General features: G+C 47.3%; 1 protein-coding gene across 2 annotated transcripts in view; it reads right to left on the reverse strand.

The window, feature by feature from the left end:
• C2H1orf94 (chromosome 2 C1orf94 homolog) overlaps positions 1–18,339 on the reverse strand; it is a 44,523-nt gene extending 26,184 nt beyond the window's left edge. For both annotated transcript variants that reach the window (XM_037827791.1, XM_037827790.1), the window contains exon 1: positions 17,572–18,339. In XM_037827791.1, the coding sequence (XP_037683719.1) occupies positions 17,572–17,897 (326 nt within the window). In that variant the 5' untranslated portion in view covers positions 17,898–18,339. The remainder of the gene's footprint in view (positions 1–17,571) is intronic.
• Between the last annotated feature and the right edge of the window lie 5,172 nt (positions 18,340–23,511).

The raw sequence follows: 23,511 nt of genomic DNA on the forward strand, positions 1-23,511 counted from the left end.
GCACAGAGTGCAGAGGGCTTGGGTTGAGCCCCGGGAAGCCCCAGGAGCACCGTGCAGCTTCCTTGTTGCCTCATTGAGAGTGGTGGAGTGAGAGAAGGGGCTCCCAAGTGGACAAACCGACCTCACACCCTGGCTTGGTCACTTCCCAGCTGCATGACCCTAGACAGGTGCCTCAGCATCTCGGTAGTCCAGTCTCTTCACTGATTAACAGGAATATTACAGAGCCCACCTCAAGGTGAAGGTACAAAGTGCTTCGGACAGTGTCAGTCACAGAATAAGGGTGATGCAAGTGTCAGCTATTATTTCTATAGCTCTGTCAGCCTGGCTGGGCCCCTGGATCCTGGATTCTGTACCATGGCCTCCTGGGTACCCATGTCCACCCTGGCTGGCACAGCTCCCTGACCAGATCACGGCCTCTGGACCAGACCCTGCTTTCCAGATGGCATCAGTTGTTTGCCATCCAGTTGATTGTTCCCTGCACTGATCGTAAGGATCTCCTTGGACCTAAACATTGGCATTTACCTACATTCAGACCCCTGGGCCCCCAACTAGACACTTCATGGCTGGCACCATCCTGCTGGGACCCTATGGTCCTATGGGCTCTGGGATCCAGGTTGCTTACTCCTCTCCAGTGGGGAAATGAGGATAACAACCTTGCCAGCCTGGTTTGGGACCCCAGCCTACCCCACCAGCAGCCTTGGCAAGCAGGCACCTTCCTCCCTGGCACCCCCAGAACCATGGCCACCCGGTTTAGAGCCATGGGCTATGCCTACCCAGTGGGGTCCTGGGAGGGGCAGATGAGGTGCCCTATATGGAGCATTCTGGAGACTGCAAAGCATTCTGCCCCCATGAATGCTGAGGGTGAAGAGGGAGAAGAGGTGAGAGAAATGAAAAGAGCAAAAGAGCACCAAGACTGGAGCTCAGCTGCTCCGGCTTAGGCTGTACAACTGGTGACAGACCCAGCGCCAGGCCAGGGAGGAGGCAGGCCCCGTGAAGGCATGTTCCTTCTCTGACAACCTGCTCAGAGGGTGCAGTTACGTCCCGAAAACAATGTCTGTGGAATGCTCCGAGCAAGAAGCACACCTTCCTGGTAATGTTCTTTGTGCATGAGCCATGTGAATATTCACTGCCTTTGACAGCCAATCAGAATGGGCACAGGCTACATATGTAGTTCCAGAGGCTTCTGATGTGCCATGCATTAACCCTTTAGTTGCTATATCCTGCTGAGGCCCAGGGGACCCTGGAGCAGGGGTTGGATCACCAGGGCACCCTGGGAAGCTTGGGAAGAGCTGCAAACCAAAGATATGGGAGTGTGTAAATACTCTAACAACCAATACGACTATTCCAGAACCTTAGCCCTGCAGGTAACTTCACCACGATGACAGAATTGAAGGCAGGGAGTGATGCCAGGGAAAAGCAGACTCTAGCCAAACAGAACTTGGATTGAATCCTGCTGGGCACAACTTATTTTGTGTCAGCCCTTGCAGCTTCAGGGTTGCTCCTGTGAAGTGGGCAGCAGAGCACCCACCTCACAGGGTGGCTGTGAGCACTTGGTGAGGTAACCCATGTGTGAAGCTCAGCACAGTGTCCCACCCATAGGAAACACCCAGTAAATGTGGCCCACACACATTGGCTAGCGTGGAAAGGTCCTGGCAAGTTCCCAAGTCGTCAGGGCTGTGCATGAAACAAGGTCCGTTCCTGATCTTTCTTTCCTCTTTCCTTCCATTCTCTCTCTTCTCTTCCTCTGCCCTGCCCTCTCTCCTCGTCCCGGCTTTCTGCCTCCCTCCCTTGTCCAGACGTCTCTCTATCAACAAGTCCCACTCTCCCTGCCCTGCCCCTCAGCAACAATCACATGGAAGGTTGTCAGTCCATGGCCTTAAGTTTGAGGTCACCTCCTCTTCTTCTTCCTCCTCCCCCACTTCATCATCATCCTCAGAGGGAACAATGAGCCTCAAGTCACAGGAACCAGACATTTAAAGGACCACTTTTCCCTGCCCCCTTACCCACAAAAACAAAAGCAAACAAAAAACTTGCAAAGCAAGCTATGTCACAATAGTTTTTCTGAATTAGAAAGACTCACTACAATCATGTTAATTTTTAAAAATTATGATAATGATATTGTGGTTATACTTTTTTAAAAAGAGTCTATCTCTTAGACATACATACTGAAGGATTTGAAGACAAAATTATGCCTGGGACTTGCTTTAAAAATAATCCAGCAGGGGGAGGGGGTAGGGAGAAGGGTAATAGACAAAACAAGTTGGCCATAAGATGGTAACTGCTAAAGCTGGGTGATGGGTATATGGGAGTTCATCACATACTAGTCACTCTATTTCTGTCTTTGATTAAAAAATTAAAAATGCTACACACAGAAAATCCTTTAAAGTACCAGCCTCAAGGGTCAGTCAAAGCTGCTTCTAAGACCCACAGGGCCCAGAGGCCCCTATACTCAAAAGTACCCATGTGGTGGACCCTTCTCGCCACCTGAGAGGACACTCTTACCCCTCTCCCATCAGTTGGCAGAGGGACACGCTGGAGCTTGGGTCACCAGAGCTGGGTGTGACTTCTGGCTCTGCCCCTCAGTAGCTGCCTTCTAATACATCACATGGGCATAGCACCTACCCTCCAAGGTTAAATTGTGAGGATTATATGCGATAAGTTGTGCAAAGTACTTACCTCAAGCCTGGCACATAGTAACTCATGGAATAATTATTATGTTGTTATCAGTGGTTAGATCTCAGTTGCAATGAACCCAAATATGCCTCACTATAACTTCCACTCCCTGGCACCAGTGCTGCCCTCTGGAGCAGTGAAGAAAACTTCTCTACTACCACCTTGCAGCCCTTTTGGTGTCTGAGAAGACCCTGGTGTCGCAACTGTCTTCTCTCCATTCGGAACTTACCTGTGCTTTGTGCTGGTTCTCAAGGGATGTGGTTTCCAGACCCTTCCTATCCTATCCTTCTTCTCTGGGCACACCATGGAAGTTCAACAGGGTTCCTAGAAGAGCTGTGCTTCCCAGAAGGGGTTGCACAATGCCAGGAAGAGCAGGCCCTTCCCTACATGGGCCCCAGAGCACCCCCAACCCAACACACACAGAGCCAGCCTCACAAACCCCAATTCCACTTGCCTTTGCCACGAACGCACTATGTGCACCATGCATCCACATCAACCCTCGCCTTTAATCCTCTCCACACACCTGAGCAACAGGCTGTGTCCTCCCCACTTGACAGATAAAAGAAGGTGAAGAGGCTGGTGTGGGGACGCGGATGGGCCTGGCTGCCTTCACTGACTTTTCCCCATGCCCACACCTGGGACTCCTTTCCCAGGAACAGTGGTCCAGCCTGGTCTCCCTGCTCTGTAACTCGGCCTCGTTTCCCAATGGGAATGCGAGCTCGGATTTTGTTGGTCTCGCCCGTAGCTCGAGCCTGAGGATTGAGAAGCATCACAATATCTTGATCCTGTCAACCATGGCATTAGCTGTCCCTGACAGATCCGTGTCAGCTGCCTGTCTGAGGAGCACATCTTCTGGGTCTTCTGCCAATTTATGGATGGAAATGTTGAACAGGAAAGAGTCTGGGGCACAGCGTTGGGGACAGTGAGGGAGACCCTCCTCCCCACCTGACAGGAGTCCGGGATCAACACTTTGGGGGAATAAATCAACCCAGCTACTATCATCTTATCTCCATTTCTCCATGAAAGCCTTCGTCAAATACCTCCCTGCAAGCAAGATTCACCGCATGTCTAGAATTCCCTGATCAAGGCTCTCCCCTGCCCTGTTCCCTTCACCTCCAAAGAAAAAGATTTGTAAGTTTGTATTTGCTCTAGAAAACATCAGGCCCTCAGAGCTGGCACATTCTTAGAACTCAGATCAAACCATTCCCCTGGTTAAAACCTTCACGTGGCTTCTCATTCCACATAGGATAAAACCCAAACCCTGTGCCAGGACCCACAGGGCCTTCCACAGACCGACCCAGCCTCCCACCCTTTCTTTCTCCCCTTTGTTCAGCATGTTCTAATCACACTAGCAACTTTCATCTGTTCCTCCAAAAGTCAAGTTCATTCCAGTCCAAGGGCCTTTGCATTTCTTGCTCCATCTGCCTAGAATGTTCTCCCCCTAGACTCTGCCATGGCCGGTTCCTCATCCCTCCAGCCTCTGTTCAAGTTTCCTTTTCTCAAAGTAGCTTTCATTGCTCATCTCCTCCCTGCCCATCTCCTCCATTACTAGTTGTGCTTGTTTGAATCTGTTACATATCCCATAAAAGACTATGTTCTTTTAATCTGCTCTTGTGGGGGCAGACCTATTGTGGGTGGGATTTTTGATTAGGTTGTTTCCATGGAGATGTGACCCATCCATTCAAGGTGGGTCTTAATTCGTTCACTAGAGTTCTTAAAAGAGCTCAGGGAGAGAGAGAGAGAGAGAGCTCAAAGCTGACACAGACCCAGACACTTGGAGATGCAGACAGAAAGACGTTTGGAGATCCTAAGCTAGGAGATGAAGCCCAGAGTTTGCCCCGGAGAAGCTAAATGAGAACCCACACGTGCTTAAAGAGAAAGCCACTGGAATCAGAAGCTGAAAGCAATGCAAACTGGGAGCAAAGGACAAGCGGATGCCAGCCATGTGCCTTCCTAGCTGACAGAGGTGTTCCGGATGCCGTCAGCCTTTCTTCAGTGAAGGTATCCTCTTGTTGATGCCTTAGTTTGGACATTTTAAGGACTTAAAACTGTAAAATTGTAACCTAATAATAAATCCCCTTTATAAAAGACAATCTTCTTCTGGTATATTGCATTCCAGCAATTTTAGCAAACTGAAACACCAGTCACTCTCTACTCCATTTTCTACTTCATTTTCTTCATAGTACTTGCCATTGTCTTATCGTGTCTCACTTGTCTACTCCCCACAACAGTATATACTCCTTGTGGGCATGGATTGAGTCTTGTTCACCACACTGGCCTCAGGGCCTAGAACAGTGCTTGACCCAAAACTCCAGCTCAGTAGATACTTTGAATAAATGAATGAACTGGCTTGGTTGCCTTTACTGTCTCCATCTCTTGGAGCTCCTGGCTGCCCTGTTGCCCTCTCTTGCTCCTCTTCCAGGCAAGGGCTGCTCAACTCCTTGTACTCTGTGTCTGACCTTAGTTCCAGTTTCTGGCCTCCCATCTCCTGTCCCATCTCTGGCCTGGCCTCCCTGTGGGCTGATCACGTGACACTCATCATCTGGCTTGGCCTGGTCCTAACACGGCCCAACCTTTGCAGGCGGCCTGGAGGCAGGCCCCACACGAGCTCACACTCACCCTGAGCCATCACCCGGGGCTCAGAGAAACATGCAAACGTAGCCCCCAACTTTGTCGAGGCTCCGCATCAAGACTGCTTCCCTGTGTTTCCTGAATTCTACCTTTTTTATCTCTTCTTGAGACATTTTGCCAGGACTGGCAGCTCTCCCGTGTTGTTTGCTTTCTCCTTCAGATTGGTAAAAAACCATAAAATCTATCCTAGGCTCTATCACAGTGAATCATTCAGGGAGGTTAACCTAGCTCCCGGGCTGCTGACAAAGGAAGCAAGTCAGAATTGGTTCTGTGGTTCCAGCTGCTGCCACCTTTGCTTTGCCCACCTCCAGAAAAGATAGGTGTCTGATGGTGGTTCTGTACGCAGAGGCTGTGCATTATTTCTGCATCTGTGGTGTACAGAGTTGTATAAAAATAAGGGCTATTGACTGGTTGGCACCCCTTCCCAGAATAATGACTAAGCAAGCATGCTGTTAGCTCCCCGACAACAGTTCTGTGTACATGATAACACAGAGCAAAGAAGAAAACTGCTATTCATCTGAGCCAAACAACAGAAAAATGCAAGCAGAAAATTGTTAGTGCTGGAGGAAGACACCAAAACAAATATTTCCTTCCAGCGATGGCGTTTGAGACTAACAATAAGCACAGTATACCCAGGCCCTGTGCCTGGGCAACACTGCCGATTGGAAAGTGAGGGAAGTGAGGGGTTTTGGAGGCAGGCAGGGACATGGGCTTGAATTGTGGCCCATCAGCAGGCTGACCTCAGGACTCTGGGTGCTATTCCGACTTCTCTACATCTTTGCATGGTGGAGCAGTACAGTAGAGTGGCCAAGAGCTCAGGCCCTACAGTGAGGCAGAACAGGGTTCACATCTCCACTGCTTAATGGTGGCCAGACCTTGAGCAAGCTGCCTGACACATCTAGGCCTCAGGCCCCATTTCCTAAAATAGAATAAGGGTTTTCACTTACGAAGTGCTAACTGACATGCCAGGCACTGTGCTAAGCACTTTACATGCAAAACTCTCGTCTTGATCTCACAAGAGCACCAGTGGGGTAGTGTGGTGGACTGAATAGAGGAATGGCCCTCATTTTATCGCACTTTCCTGTATCCATGCCTCTTGGTAGTTCCCTTCCATCTTGATTCTGGGTTGACCATGTGACTTGCTTTTTCCAATGAGACAGTCACAAATGTGAGTCAAGTAGACTTGAAAAGTGCTTGGGCATAAGGGCTTAACCGCTTGTTTCTCTTGGAACTTGCCACTTCCATGTGAACAAACTCAGGCTAGCCTGCTGGAGGATGAGACGTTACATGGAGGAAAGCTCAATAGTCAGCAAGCCTCAAGCTGAAAGCAGACACATGGGCAAGCACAAGCCTAGTTCAGCCAAGTCCCGCCCATGCCAGAAGAGCCACCCAGCTGAGCACAGCCCAAATCATTGAACTACAGAAACAAGAGCTGAGTTAGTAGTCGTAGTTGTGAGCCACTAAGCTTTGGGGTGTTTTGTTATATATCAAGAGCTAATCGATGCAGACAGATGCAATTATCTCAATTTTAAAAATGAAAATAAAGGCACGGAAAGGTTAAGTAATTTTCCCAAGGTCACAGAATTAAGAAGGAGCAAAGCAGGTGAACCCAAGCAATCTTGCTCAGATGTCATTCTCTTAATCACTAGGCCATACTGCTCTGAAAACCAAGAGTGAAAAGCTCTGTATGAGAATACTGGGGGTGCACATCTAAGACAGGAGATCAAGAAAGGCCTCTTTAAGGAAGTGTCATTTAAGTTGGGGCCTAAAGGATAATAAACATTTAGGCAGGTAAAGAATGCAAGGAGGAGCTTTTGCGATATGGGGAACAGTATGTGCAAAGGTCACGAGGTGGCAAAGAGCTTGGTGCATTCACGGGACTGATGCTTGTGTGAGCAGAGCACATTAATGGAGGGGGCTTAGAATCATATGAGTTGAGGTTAGAGAGGAAGGCAGAGGTCCAACAACGCCAGGCCTAGAAGGCCATGCTAAGGAATTTTATTCCAAAGGCAGAGGGGAGCAATTGGAGAGATTTTAGCAGGGAAGTCATAGGCTTACCTATGGATGATGAGTATCTTTCCCAGGTAGAGGACCGGGCCAGTACCTGTGATGTGTCTAACAGGTGCCAGGTGTTTTGCTTGCAATTGTCCCCAAAACAGACATGAGAGATAGGTAGATAGTTAAAATTTATTCCCATTTTAGAAACAGGAAAACTGAGACTCAGAAAGGTTAAAAGACTTCCGCTCACCCAAGAAAGGAAGCGCTGGAGTAGCTTGGATCCCAGATCCACGTGGCTCCAAAGCCTCTACTCCTAGCTAGTACCCTATACTCCCCAAACAGTAGACAAGGGAGAAAGAGCAGGGACTTTGCAGTCAGGAAATCTGGATTCAAACCCCAGCTGTGTCCTTTCTGGTGGGATAAGGGGTGACCCTCCACAATTCACTTCCTTCTCTGAGCTGTAGTTTTGGGGAGGTTCAGAGGCCAGGGAGCCAGACAGGAACCAGGAGGATGAGGCAGCAGAAGGCAGAACTCGGTGGGCAGGTATAGGAAGGGGGAGGGAAGTAAGGAGGGAGTCACCAAAGGATCCCCTTGTGGAGGCAGAGGGGGCTTTGGTGTCCAGCCTCCCTTGGGCTGAGGCTGCTAGACTGCTGGGTATTCTTCCTATGTACCTGGGAGCAGGGATCCATCTTCTATTTCCCGGGTACATATGCCCTAGCACTCGGGGTGGCCCCTACCCCCTGTGGAGGGAAGAGATGCAGCCACCTCTGTCAGAGCTGCCCTGCATCTTCCTCCATCTTCCCTCTAACCCACATCTGGGATTCACTGAACCGCTTCTGACTCTCATACACACACGTCACACCCATGCAACACATACACTTATACACACACACACCACAGCCATACACACTCACAGTACAGCAACACACAGACACATGTACACACACAGTGCAGCCATAGACACCACATCCATAAACACACAACACAGCCATGCACATACACATACACACACACACCACAGCCATGCACATACACACAGACACACCCCACAGCGATGGACATACGCATGCACATACACACACACACACACACCACAGTCATGCATACACATCACAGTTTTGTAAACAATTAGCTGGAAGAAAAGGAACTGGGCAAGGAAGGTGGATTCCACCTCTCTCACAGCCCAAGTTCTTTCAGTCTCTGCATGGAGGGGCAGTGGAGAGAAGCTGCAGTTCGGTTGCCATCCCAGAGCCTGTGCTCCTGTGTCCCCAAGGCACCTGGAAACCCTTCAAGTTCTGTATACTGAGGCCTATCTGGTGGGGGCAGGGACGGTGAGGAGAGGGCTTTGGCCTCCCCACTGGTCACCCCTCCTCCACTACTCACCCGCCTGTTGTGAGGATTAAGAGAGAGGAGGAAGGCGAAAGCACTTGGTAAATTGTAAGGAGCACTATGCAAATGTTAGCTGCTCTGGCTGAGAGACGGGGGTGGGAGTGGGAGAGCCAAGTCTGACTGCCAGCCTCCGAGCCACACTGACCCCAATTCGCATCCCAGATCTGGGCTTATAAATGATGTCAACTTGGCAAAGTCACTGAAACCTCAGCTTCTTCATCAGCAAAATGGGGATGGTGATATCTACCAGGGTTAAAGGAGACAACACTGTGAAATCTCCCAGCTCTCTGAATGCCAAGCCTGGACTTTGTGTTCATTTCACTTCCTAGTGCATTCTTTTGACATATAGTAGATGCAATTATTAAAAATGTCCCTGGCATACACACAGAGCTCAAGAAATGTCAGGCTCCTCTTTTACAAACCTCCTTCTCAAAGCTATGCCCCATCATCTTTGAGCCTTCTAAACAAGTGCAGAAGAGTCACCTGTGGGGCTTGTTTCACATGCAGATCCCTGAGCTCCCTTGGGGAAATGTCAATTGAGTTGGCTTAGAATGGGGCCCAGGTATCTGGATTTTGAGGGAGGTGGGAGAACCTGGGAAGGAAGGATTGGCACATGCAAGTGAGATACCCTGACATCTCCCTGTCCCTGATTCCCCCTCCCTCTGGAAGAGAAAGGAGATGCTGACAAAACTGAGAGCAGGCATGAGTTAGGCCAAAGACTGGGAGGGGCGAGGTGGATGAGGGATTCAGTGAGCTGGGGAAAGAGACAGGAAATACTGGGGAATAAATACAGCAATAAAGCAGTTTCGGCTGGGAACTGCAGAGTGATTCTTATTGTTCAAATTATCTTTAAAACTTTTCATTTGAATCTGTTTAATAAGGGAAGGCTTACCCTAAGGAAGAGGTATTTTTTTAATGTGACTTGGGAGCTGAATTGGAAAGAATGTTGCCACAAAGATATTAAAAAGGGGATTAAACGAATCCACTGGTGGCCCATCTCTGCAGGCTCCCACAACCTGCGACAGAGCTCTCGAAACCATAAAATTAAATTAAAAGGGGGACATGGGAAGTGGGACATTAATCATGATTCATCTTCCTTTCACTGCTTGTGCTCCTGGGGATAAGCAGACACCAAAGGGCTATTCTGAAGGACTCCTGGTGTCCAGGAGAGAGCTCAGGCCTTGAAGCTACACCAGACTTCTATCTCCGCTGTGCCCCTTCCCGGCTGAGTGACCCTGGGCAAGTTGCCTAACTTCTCTGAGCCTCAGTTTCCTCACCTGTAAAATGGGAGTAGTATCGAGAACCTACTGTGATGGGTGGCTAAGACAATGAAATAAAATAGAAAATTGAAATATAGAGTCTGGCACATGCCACATACTCAAGAAAATTAGAGTTCCTTTCTCTGCCGCCTAAGGGAGAAGGAGAAATAAAGCTGCAATGTCTTGGCAGTTCTGCCCCTAACCCTGTGCTTGGATCCCAGCCACCTCTGGGCTTCACCCTCCTTGGGGTGACATTTTTATGGCTCATCCGTTTCCTCATGGCCTCATTCATTAACACATACTGCAGAGCCACTAAGTGCCAGGAACTGAGCTGGACACTGGGGAGACAAAGATGAGTAAGACACAGGCTTTGCCCTGAAGGGACCCGTGGTCAAGTTGGGGAGGAGGAATTGTTGCCACAAGGCAGATTACAATAAAGAGCCAGGCAACCACCTCATCGGAAATCTCCTGCCAGGACTGCATCGACAGTGCTGATCTGGGTGGGGTGTGTGCCCTCCCCTTTGGCCCATGGTTAACGCGAAAGCTGATGCTAAACCAACTCTTCCATTCCATCTCCCTCACATAAAACACCCATACCAGGTGGGTCTTGGTGCTAGGAAATGTTCCTCCTGAATGATCTTGTTTGCTTTCTTTTATTAGATAATATTAGTTTTGGAAACCAACTGTTATGTTCTCCCTTTTTGCCTTGGCTGCCAAGAAGCTCAAAGTGAAATTTAGCCTCAGTTTTATAAGCTTCCCTTAGCCTAGGTTTTTAAGGAGAAGTTTCTCCTTTCCTCAAATCATTCTTGATTGCTTAATGTCTGTCATTTTATCCTTAATGACAATGATGATGATAATAATGATGATGCTAAATATGAAGTCCTTATTTATGCCCAGATATGTGTAAGCTTTACACACATTATTTCATTTACCTCTACAATATTCCTTTAAGGGAGTCACTATTAGTTTTTCCATTTTGCAGATGAGAAATTGAGGCACAGAAAGTTTGAGTGACTTGGTTCACAGGTGCAATTCTAACCCACCTGCCTCCTTATTTTATGGTATTTGAGGCATCTTAAAACCCATAGGAAGGAGGTGGGATATAATTATTTTTATTTAAATTAAAAAGAGGAACCAGAGAAGAAGGAGGAAGAAAAAATGCTGAATAGAGTGAGCAGTGAAAAATTTGGAAGACAACATGCTCATTGTAGGTCTTCAAAGTGGGGTAAGATTTTGATAGATGGAGGTATGGGGGAAAGGCATTTCTGGTAGTGGGATAACCTGAGCACAGGCAGAAGGTATGCACCTGCTGGTAGCTCATCTTGGTGTACAGAAAGTGTGAAGGAGAGCAGCAAGATGTGCATGTAGAGATGCAAGCAGGGTCAACTACAGAGACCCTTAAAGACCAGGCCAAAGGGTTCAGAGGACAGTGAGGAGCAACAGAAGATGTCTGAGCAGTGCTTTTGATGTGTTTCAGGAAGATGAAGCTGGCCATGGGTGGAGGACGTCCTGGAGAGAAAGGACCAGATGCAGCAAGATGAGATGTGGCAAGGGTGGCAGAGTGCTAAGAGTAGAGAGGGAAGGAATCAAAGGCCACCTTGAAGGCAGAAGGGACAGGGCTTGCTGCCTGACAGGATATGTGAGGAGCCTGGAGGAGAGAGGGGTCAGGGTGGCCTTGGGCCTCTGTCTGCTGGCACTATTTCATGCACTAATTCACTTGACAAACAAGGACAGGGGATGCGCTGATGTCAGTGTGATTGGGGTCATGGCAGAGGCTGGGTCCAGCACCGGGGAAGCGCGAGGGAGGGAGACACTTGCTTAAGTGTTGGGTCTATCTGGGGCTCAGAGGCTCTCAGAAATCATTCACAAATGCTGAGGGACGTAAGTAAGCATTCAGGGCAAAAGGGCACCGAGCAGCCTTATTAGACTCTCAAGGCAGTATTTGACTCCTCAGAAGGGAAAATGCTATCCTGGGACATGAGCCTCCAAAGAGCTTCAGAACCGGCTCAAACATCAGGACATCAGTTTCCATGTGTGAGTCTTGCCCTTGTCACTCCCATCAACAAGTTTCAATATTTTTTTAAAAAATAAAAGCAGGTACTTATTCCAAGCAACTTTTCCAGTAAACACTTTTCCAGGGTTGAGTCAATTGTTTAAATAACAGTAACACAAAGAATCAGCTTGTTAGGAGAGCGATTCAAATGAAGCAACACTTGGGTTTCCAAGTCTCCTTGGCTCCGGGAGCATGGGAGGACTGGACAATGGGTGCCAATCACAAACATCTACTAAAGTAGATGCAAAACAGACACTTTGTTCTCATGACAGGTAATCCCCAGAAGGCTGCCAATCAAGAAATCCTTTCTGGATTTTTTTTTGTTTTGTTTTGTTTTTAAATGCTTAGAAGGATTTCTTTTCTTTCTGCAGACTTATCTTCCTGTTGGGTCTGGCTGGGAAGGATGCCCACCAAAGCCTTTCAACTCTGCAGGCCAAGTTCTGTCTCTCTCAGAGCTGAAGACATGCTGGCATCTGGGGATGCGGGACTGTCTTGGGTAGTGGGATAGACTGAGGGCCTGGAGATACCCAGGGAAAGCTGACTACATCCAGGCCAACCTTCCACTCTCATCGACCCTCACACAGCCTACACTCCATCCCCAGGGAACTTCCTGTCCTCCCCTAGGCCGGCTGGGCCCTTTCTCTAGGGTGTTCCTTCCCACTGCTATGGGGGCCGTCATAGTTATAATTAATCGTGCCATTCTCTGCTCCCAGAGAAAGGTACCCTTGTCTTTTACCACACTCACAGTGCAGGGGGGTCTTGACCTGTCAGTTCTCCTCCAGGAAGCCTTCCCTGAGCCCCAAGTCCATGTCATGAGTCCCCTCAGTGTGCTCCCGTGGCACTGGGACTTCTTCATCAGGACACTTATCATAACGTGTCCTTCCTCCAGATACTGGAGGTCCATGAAGGAGGTCAGAGACTGTCCCTGTGTTTTCCACCACTGTATTTTCCACACTGTCTGGCACATAGTAGGTGCACAATAAATACATGTTGAATGTTATTGTTGGTGGATGTATTTGTGTCCATCCCACCCACTACACTAGGGATCTGTGTGGAAGGGCTGCTGTTCTACTCTGTATCCCTGGGACCCAGCACAGGGCCTGGCACTGAGAAGGCAACTGTGTTTATTGGATGAATAAATAGATGAAAGAATGAAAAAATACCATTCCACAGTCAGGGCAATTGAGTCAGCAGCAAATTCAAAGTCTCCATTCTCAGGCTGTAAATTTTAGAGACAAGAGGAATGAACGAATAGGTAACCCTAAGATGTGAATCAGTAAGTGGCTTGCCATAATTCTCCAAGCCCAAATTTAAGACTAATTAAAAGATAACCGAACAAGATTTGGGGGTTAAACTGACAATAAACAGAATTATTGATTTCTCCCCATAAACCCATTTCTCCCCATTTCTTCCCCCCTTTAGTAAATGGCACCACCATCCAACCAGTGGCTCAAGCCAAAAGCCCCAGTTCAGCTTTAATGTCTCTGTTTGGGTGACCAAAACCATCAGCAAGTCTCTCTCAAAACACATACTGAATCCCCTCACTTTTTCATTCTCCACTGCATTCACCCATCACTCTGGTTCAACCACCACCACCATTATCTCTCACATGGACTATAAGAGCTTCCTAAAATCCACCGATTTCCTCTCTCACACCCCTACACGCAGAGTTGGGTACAATTTTTTTTCAGCCTACATATGTGCCCCTTAATATATAGAATAAAATCTGAAATCGCTGCAATGACCCCCAAGGCCTTCTGTGACCTTGTCCCTGCCTGCCTCTGATATCACCTTATCCTACATTCCCATCACTCCCACAGTCTGGCCACACTGCCCCTCCCAAACCTCACGCCCCCTGCAGGGTCTCTGCACTTGCTCTCTCCTGGATCTTTGCCTGGCTGGCTCCTTCTTCGCATCCAGATTTCAACCCAGATAGTCGCTTCTTGGAGAAGGCTTCCCTCTATTATTTTACTCTGTTTTATTTCCAACACTGATATCTGAAATCATCCTATGTTTTATTTGCTTATTATCAGTTTCCGCCAGTTCCTTTCATGTTCTGGCATTATCACAGTCACTTATTTACTTGTTTTCTGTCTCTCTCCCCAACTAGGATGCAAGCTCTAAGATGGCAGGGCCTTATCCTCCTAGCTCCTAGCACTGTCCCAGGCACATAGTAGATGCTCATGAATATATGTTCAATGATGAATGTATAAATTAATTAATTCAACATGCATACACAGACTGATGTAAGCTTGGGAAGAAAAGTGAATGTGGTCTTAATTGCCATTAACGGGAATTCCGAGTATGGAGAGGAAATGGCCCTACTGATTTGGCCATATCTGAATTACTGTACTTGGCTCTGGAAGTTGCACTGAAACAAGGACAGGCAGTATAGACCTGACCAAGTAGGCACCTATGGGGAAACTTAGAAAACCAGAGGGATTTAGCTTGTAGAAACCAGAAATCCTAGGAGTCATATTGTTGCTATCTTTAGTACCTAAAGCACTATTGAGAGAAAGAGAGAATAAATTTGGTTTTGAAGCCCAAAGGGGCAGAATCCAGGCTAACAGATATTAGTTTGATAGGGACAGACCCCAGTTACAGGGAGAAAATGAACTTTTGGCAGTCAAGGTTTATAGTGAGGGAATACATTCTCTTTGGAAGTGGTGAGCTCCCCATCTAAGAACGTGTACAAATGGGTAACAACTTGGCAAGGATGTTGGGAAAGGGATTTAAACAGCAGAAGATGACCTCCAAGGTCCCTTTCAAACTTGAGATGTCTGGTTTTCTATGGTATATAGGCTCATAGTCAAGAAAAGATTTCTCACTAACAAGAGTGATAGAACTTACTTATCCAGCTGCTCTGACAGCAGAAAACATCACCAAACCCAGGTCTACAAATTAAACAGTGGAAAGATGAGCTGAGAGGTGTCTTCTGGGCCCTGGACAGCTCCCAGCATTTGAAATCTGTTATCTATGTGCAATCATTCAAAACATGTGACTTCCAAATACTTTGATTATTCAAAAAGATGTCTCAGATTCTAGGGGAAGACAGCCAACATAAGTGGCCCTGGGTTTGATTTCTAAAACTCCACCACTTTTAACTGTAAGACGTGTGCAAAGAAATTAACTCCTCCAAACTTCAGTTGCTCCATCTTTAAAAATAATTTCATTAAAAAATGGGGAAAAGGGCCAGCTGAAACAAGAATGGCACAACACTGACAATTATTGAAACTCAGTGATAGACATATGGACATTCACCATATTATTCTACTTTTATGTATTTGAAAAATTGCATAATAAAAATAAAAGGGGGAGTTTAATAATAGTACCTACCTTATGGAATAAATGTAGGGCTTAAAGCAATTATCATCAACATTATTATAAGGAATTTTTACAAATTCTGATATTGCCAGGAATTTCTAAATATCACATTTAATCATCTCAATAATCCTATGAAATAGATAGTCATCATCTCCATTTAGCAGATGAGGAAACCAAAGCTCAGGTAAATTAAAGAGTCAAGAATCCTGCAGCTGGAACAGGGCTGTATGTGATCTGAAGCCAGAATTGTCTGGCTCCACTATCACAGCTGCCTTTATTTCAAGAATAGCTCATTGTGTTCTACTTGGTTGACATCGACACACTTATGATATCGTTTATTCATCTAAGCCAGTGGTTTCCTAGCTCTTTTCTCAGCAGCAGAACTCTTTGTTTTTTTTTCAAACACAGCCTTACTCAGAACTCCACTAAGTAAAACCGATAGAAGCAGAAAGGCTCCGTTGAAGAGGGGGCTGGGACCTAGCAACCAGTCCACTCAACTCTCGGGTGACCCCTGGAGTCCCTAGGGTCTGCGGAGCATAGTTTGAAAATTCCAGATTGAAACCAACAACAACAAAAAAGTCAAACGCTAAGAATTATGTATCAAGGACAGCCTCCATTTGTATAATGCATCTTTGTTTTCCTGTCTCCCATCACATTTGATCCTCATTATCAACTCTGAGGTGGACAAGGCAGGGCATATCATCCTCAATTTGCAGATGAGGAAATCAAGGCCAAATGAAGTTTAGCAACTGGCGAAAGGTGCGCCAGTTCAATTTTCGGCCAAGTACAGACTGGAAGGAGAGTCTGCCTCTATTAACTTGGTGTGACCTGGCAGGGAGGGTGCCGTCTACTAGAAATTGCTACTGAACCTTGGTCCACAAAGTGGACAATCAGCTGCTTGGCCACTGGGCACTAAGCACTGTCCCATGGGCTTAGCTAAGGCCCTATCTCTGAGCAGATGGCAATGAGAAGGGAAGAGAGCCTTGCTGCCACTGGAGGGCCTGACAGCATGACTCTGGCTATAGACATGCCATTCCCATCCAAGCCATATCCTGCTGAGCACAGGGCAGGGGGTGCCTCAACAGCCAAAGTGCCTTCCACCCTCCTCTGCAGCAAGTAGGTAAGTGCAGCAATCAGTGCAGACCTGAGTAGCAGTTACACTTTGCTTTTCTCCTTAGCTTTTATTTGGAGATCCCTGAATCCAGAGGCAGCTGATAATTGCCTGCCTGGTTCCCCTACTCCAGGGCATCTCCGAATTGAGCTGGAGCATGTGTTGGCATAGACAACACTTAATTATCACTTAGTCTTTAATTAGCACTTAATTATTAACATTTAATCCATCTGTAAAATGGGGACACTAATACCTGCCTCATCAAGACTCCACGAGGATTAATTAATGTTTGCAGTCCACTTTGAAGATGCAAAGCACTGAAGAAGGGCTCAATGGTGCCATTAACAGCCACACTGGATTTATTTCCTTTGCCTAATGAGGTCCCTTCTCTCTCTCTCTGCTCCTTCCTTTCCTTGAAAATATCTGTCCCCAACAATATCTGTCCAATTTTGCCTTGGTAGAGAAACACTTCTCTCTGTGTATCCCAGGCACAGGATTTCCCATCCTGGAAACGGGCTATTTACAGCCATCTTCCCGCACTTTAATTTTCTATTATGTCCTCTGAATATGTCAATGCCTTCCCAGTAAATATTTTGATGTGAGCTTTTGCAGCGGCTTCTGTGGAGGCTGAATGGGACAGCTGCTCCCTGTATTAGGGAATTCCAGATGTGGTTTAAAACCACCAGGCTCATCTGTGTGTATGCCCAACATTTGGGGGTGGGCGGGGGAAGGAACTTTTGGTTGTCTCTGGGGAAAGCCATGGGCCTCTGGAGGCCCCAGGGCTTCAAAAGAGATATCTACCAGCTCCTCGGCCTTGGCTAGGGTGTTTTCTCAAGAACCTCAAATCCAAATCTGGTTTGGCTAAGCCCTGAAGATGTCATATATCCCCTTACTGGGCTGGCAAAAAGGCAGCCTGGAATGCAGCCCTGTCTGGACCTTCACCCAGTTAATTTCAAGACCTAGGACAGCTCTTCCGGAAACCCTAGACAAAGGGCCATGGGGAGGGGTAGAGGAAAAGCATACTGCCTTTAGGGTTTAACCAGACTGAACAATGGGCAAGAACACTTCCCCAGAAGGTCAGAACTCATCTCCTCCCTCCTCCCTTGGTGCCAACCAAGCAGGGGGACACTCACTCTTCTTGGAAGCTGAGCCTGTTGTCTCGTGGAGTCCCAGCCAGGGGGGCAGAGAGCTGCTCCGTTGAGGTCCTGGGCTGCAAGGCCTCAGGCAGACCCTGAACCCTCTTCCAGATTTCATGGCAAGTCTTGTCTAGGCTGTCTTGGGGTGTGTCCTGGTGGATCCAGATGTATCTGGGGAATGGGCCCAGGGCGGAGGGGCGCTTGGCCACCAGGGCCGAGGACGAAGGGAGCCCATTCCCACTGGCCATCCTCCTCTCTTTCCGGAAGCCCCTTTGTGCACCCAGGGCTTGCAGACAGGGGGACGGTCCACCACCACCCCTCATTCACCAGAAAGGGAGAAGAGTACAGGCACTGGCAGAGGCAGATCAGTTCTGGACGGTTGTTGTTCCAGCAAGATGACTATGTTCAGAGGCCCTCGATTTGTGTGTAAGTGGTTGGTAGAGGATAGCTTTCTTTTGGGGAGGGGGAGCTTATTTTGATTTGTTTTTATTTGCTCTTTCCCGGCTTTTGCCCCCCTCCTCCTCTCTCTTAGAAGAAAATATTTAAAAGTCAACAAAAACCAGTAGCTTAGTAACCGTGGAATCCCCCGGAGCTCAGGAACCAGGCGGGCAGAATGACATCTGGGAACAGCTGGAGGGGGAGGGCTGGCTCTCCCCACAGTCCCTGGCACTCCACGCTTGGGACACCCTCCTGACGCCTTGCGGCGCCTGGGGCTCAGCCCATCCTCACCTACCGACCCGCGTGGGTGAGGTTAGGAGCCCGGCACTGTGCTAGGCACCTTGGGGGCAGGAGCCCGCCGTTAGATTCTCAGTTCCGGCCTTCCCAGGGGGCCCCGCGCAGACCGAGGGCCAACCGCCCCTGCCCCCCTCCCCCCTGCTGAGTCCCCTCTCTTGCTCGACCCCCTAACCCCTTCTGTTGCCTTCTCCAGCGGCTGCTCTGCCGCTTCCCACCGGCAAACAAGTTTGGTGAGTAAATCCGGGCCGCCCGCAGCCCGCCCGCGGCACCCCCAGCACCCCCGCAGACACCTGCCACGCCCCCCGCACCAGGATGCCGGGCGCGGCACCCGGAAGGGTCTCGACGCTTTAAAAGGGCGCCGCCTCGGCAGGGCAGGCCGGACCGGGCGGTTTTGGCCTATTTGCGTGCCAGTGACTCCCACACCCTTCCCGTCCAGCGCTGGAATTCTTTCTGTGGGTTTCAAACGCAACGGCTCCGTGCGCGGGGCGCGGGTGGTTCCGCGTCCAAGGCCCCAGGGGGCCGCGGTGGGGGTGGGGGTGGGGGCGCTGGGGGCGGATGGGGGTGGGATCGCCCGGAGAGTACGGGACGTTTTCCCCAGTTAGAAATCCGAAAGATCCCGGGCCCGCCTTTCCCCGATATTACAAAGGAACCTCCGCGCCGCCCAGGGGCCCTGCCCTTTGTATTTGCCGGATTTTCACTCTAACCGCCATTTTATTGGGCACTTAACGTGTGCGGAGCACTGACCTTTCTGTGTTATCATACTCAGTCTCTGCAAGCTCATGCATTTAGTACCATTTATTTATTATTGCCCTGCATATGCAGAAACAGGTTCAAAGTCATAAAGGGGCGAGTCCAAGGCCCACTAAGAAATGGGGTGCTGGGATTTAAACCTAGGCACCCCAGGGCTGCGCCTGCGCTCTGAGCCACTGGGATAGACTCATCCTTCCAGTGCTGGGCTGCAGCAGGTTCTGGGAATGGGTGGCAGTGGGACGGAGGTGCAGAGAAAAGGGCTAAGTGTGCTGTTTGCTGTTCAGTGAGCCCCGACGCTCACTGAAGCTGCTTCATTAAATTCGGAAATGACCCAGGACTTCTGCCCAGGGCTCTCCAGCCCCAGGAGTCAATGGTTGTTCCTCCAGTTGTTCTGGTGAGAAAGAAGAGCAAGAGGGCAGAGAAAGAAGAAAGAAGAATGGATGTAAATAAACGAGAAGGCAGCCTAGAGACATAGGGCTGGACTGACGCCTGGCACTGACACTTCCAAGCTGTGACTTGGAACAACTTTCTTAACTTCTCCCAGCCTCACTCATTCTTGCCCTAAATATTGATTGAGCCTTTCTTCTGGGCCTTGCTGGGCACCGAGGAAGCATGTGAATGAACAAAAGAGACATGGCCCCTGCTCTCCTAGAGCCTGTATTCCAGGGAAGGAAGATAGATCACAAACTTGCAAAGCAAGAAAATAATAATTACAGATGAATAGGTCTGTGATGGAAAGGAACAAAGTGAGGCAACTGTGGGATGCCGGGGGTGGGGGATTGGGGGCAAAATAAGAGATGGTCCAGGTACACTTCTTTGAGGAGGTAACTTTTGAGATGGCAGGAAGAATGAGAGAGGGTTCTTTTCTGTAAAATGGTGACGATAAACCACAATAAAAATTGCATGAGAATCAGATTTCTAGCACATAGTAGTCACTTAGTAAATATTTATTGAATGAATTAATGGTATACTGTCAGTTAAGTGCTTGGCATATAGTGGGTGCCCAATACACTCCCTTGCTCTTTACAGAGGGGCTGAGTTCCTGGAAATGTTGACTCAATTTTGAAATCCGAGCTTCATTCCTCTTTGATTTTCATTATAAAATTGAAAATGTGTTCCTTTGGGGAAAATTCCGAGGACCTAGACTGAATAAAATTATAGTTAAGAATGTAGAAAACCTTTTAAGATAGTGTATTTAAAGGAAAAGTGATCATTTCTGATGAAATATTAATAGTTCTGAAAATGTCACTCAGTGTTTGTGCTGCTTGGCATTTGGTTGGCTAACACCTATGCTTAAAGCAGAACGCCAGCTACTCTGCACTGCCTGGGCCACAGGATTCTGGAAAGTTAGCCAGCTCACTTATTCCTTCCTCTGCCCTCTCTCCCCTTCAGCAGGAGACAGGGGACAGGGAACAATTATAGGGCATGTTATCTTGGAACACACAACTGAGATTTCTAGAAGATGCTGTAAAGACCATAAGTGATGCACTTAGAGATAATATAAGCTGTGTGCAATAGGGTAACCACAGGTCACATGTGGCTATTTTGGGTTTAATTAATTCAATGTAAATAAAATTAAATACTCAGTTCCTCAGTTGTGCTAGCCACATTTCAAGTGCCCAGTGGCCGCATGTAGTTAGTGGTGAGCATGTTAGCACAGAGAACATTTCCATGATCATGCAGGCTCTAGAACAGACTGCCTGCATTCAAATTCTGAGTTCAGCTTTTCTGACAATGTAAACTTAGGCAAGTTACTTAATCTCTCTTTGCCTCAGTTGTCACATCTTTATCATGGGCATGATCAAGAATACCTGCTTTGTAGAATTGTTGTAGCTGTTCTATTACTAAGTAATTGCTTAACACATGGAAAGTCCCTAGTGCAACACCTGGTGAATAAGAGGCATATAAAAGTGCTGTCTGTTAGTTTTCACTGATTATATTGGACTGTGTGTCTATGGAGTTTCTGAATAACAAGCTTCATGCTATGCATAGCAAGGGAGAATATTTGTTGTATTTCTAGTTGTACTAGGGAAATTGTTCTGTGGCAGAGGAATGCACACCAGACATCTTAAGCCTTTCCTGGCTTTATTTTTGAGCACCTACCATGGGCCAAGACTGTGTGAGGCACAAGAGTTAGGGATGAATGAGAACTCTACTCTAACCAAAGTCGCAGTCTAATGAAGGAGGAACAAAGCATTCTGGAAGTGCCCTGGTACACAGCAGGTGTTTGGCAAATGCTTATTCCAGTCTCTGTTCATCCCAAATTATGTGCCAGTACTCTTTGGGGTACTGAAGATAGAATAGTGAAGAAGACAGGCTTGGTCCCTGCCTTCTTAGAGCTTGAAGTGATGCATTAGATGGTCATGGGCAGCATTTCATCTCTGAATATTTTTAGCTTGGAAAAGTTCTTAATTTACTCCTCACTAACTGTATTACCCAGGGCAGGTTGTTTAACCTCCCTGTGCTTCAGTTTGCTCATTTATGAGATAGGATAATAAAAATACAGACCTCACAGAGTGGTTCATGATAATTGAGATAATACATTAAAGTGTTCAGAATAGTTAGCCTGGCACATGCTTTGCACCCAATGAATGTCAGCTAAGATTATTTAGGATTCTGGAATTCTTGCTTTCCTGTGTGGCTCTTGGAATGCCTCCAGAGAAGGCAATCCTCTCACCTATCCTCCAGCCAAAGCCTGTACTCACCTAGCTTCCACCTCCAAAACAAACCCGCTAGGCTGGGGAACTCAGAAAGGTGGGCACAGCCTGGGATCTTTTAAGATATTCATGGACCCAAGTCTACTTACTCTTGCAGGCCCTACTCCTCATCTAGTGCATTTAAAACACACCCACCTCTTCCCCCAAATATAACTTTTTGGTAGTAAAGAAAATTGAAAGGATTTTTTTCCATTTTGCGTTTGAAAATTTTTGACCATGAGTAATTTATTTCATGTATGATCAGCTATGATTTCTCACCAATCTTGGTGCCTACTCAAGAAATCTTGTGCAGTGAGAAAAATCCAACCTACAAATTGTTATCAAATGTAATGACATTTTTATGACGACTAAATTCAACAGTTAATGAAGTTGACATAATGTTACATTTTGCATTTAATTAAATATTTACTGATTTCAATGTTGCGGTTTTTCTTCCTTGTATTTTGGAGCTAGTAATGACATTTTTAGGCCTCAAACTTTTTCGTAGGCTCCTAAAAATGGGAAAGACCACAGTTACCGTGCCTAGAATGTCCATGCATAGGTAGGTCCTAGACAAATTTCATCAGGGACAACCATCAGAACTGGAGGCACTGGAGGATGCAAACATGTGTCATGGGAATGTGGATGTTCCAGTAACCGGACTAGGCTGCAGAGCAGCCAGCCATTTCCAGGACTTTATAAAGGAGATGAGAGTCTTCAGGAAGCAAAGCTGTGACTCTATGGCTCCCCCCTTTTGGCAACTCCATCAGCAATCCCTGCCATTTTCTAAAGGGTTTTTATCCCTTATTATTGCCTTGATTTCTTGCCCACCTATGAGGAAATGGTTAAGAGTTTAGGAGGTGGCAGTTGACACACTTGAATTTTAATTTCTGCTCTGCAACTTACTAACTGGAAGATTTGCACATGCTTAACCTCTGGAATTTCTTCATCTACAAAATGGTAAAAACAATACAGACAGGTTTGGGTGGGGAGGTTCTGAATAGAGAAATGCATGTAAAGTCCTTGGCACAAGTGCCTGGCTCTGTGAGCCCTTAATAAAAGATATTGATTATTATTGTTATTATCATTAGCTATTATTATTAACAAACTTGTGAAAATGGCATCCTAGGGGATTGCCATTTATGATTAGGGAAAAGGAACACCATAGCTAGGGGCAGAAGAGAATATGATTTGGCAGTGGTGGCCCAGTAAGCAAGTTTCCAAGTCAGGACCCAGTAGGCTCTCTGGCTTCCTTCTTTGGGTTTTCTCCACTGAGCCAGACCCTAGTCATTCTAGATGCCCCAAGAACTCCTAGAGAGGCTCTTTATGGGATCCCTTGCAAATAGAAGCTTGGTACTTGGTCCTTCTTCCATAACCTCTAAGCTGGGATATTGGTCATCAGTACGCATTTGTTTAGGACTTCTACCAGCTCACTACTGAAAGGATTTGAAGCAGTTTTCAGACTAAAAAGTATAAAATATGGCATCGAAGATTAAAGCAAGATCTGACTCCATCTAAAGAAAGCAGAAAGAGCTGCTACTTCCAGCTACCTGAACTGGTCAGATCACATGGAGGTAAGAAGGTAATAAAACTGGATATCCCTATTTGTCAGCTAAAGCAAAAATGGAAACACGTCGGATGGCACAGTTTTTATTTTCTGACAGGAAAAAATACATATCTTCATCTGCAGAGACAAAATGTTTCCTGGAAATAACCCCAAGCATGAATTTATCATGAGTCCTTATATAAAGGACAC

The sequence above is a fragment of the Choloepus didactylus genome, chromosome 2 (assembly GCF_015220235.1).
Source record: "Choloepus didactylus isolate mChoDid1 chromosome 2, mChoDid1.pri, whole genome shotgun sequence".
NCBI lineage: Eukaryota > Metazoa > Chordata > Mammalia > Pilosa > Megalonychidae > Choloepus > Choloepus didactylus.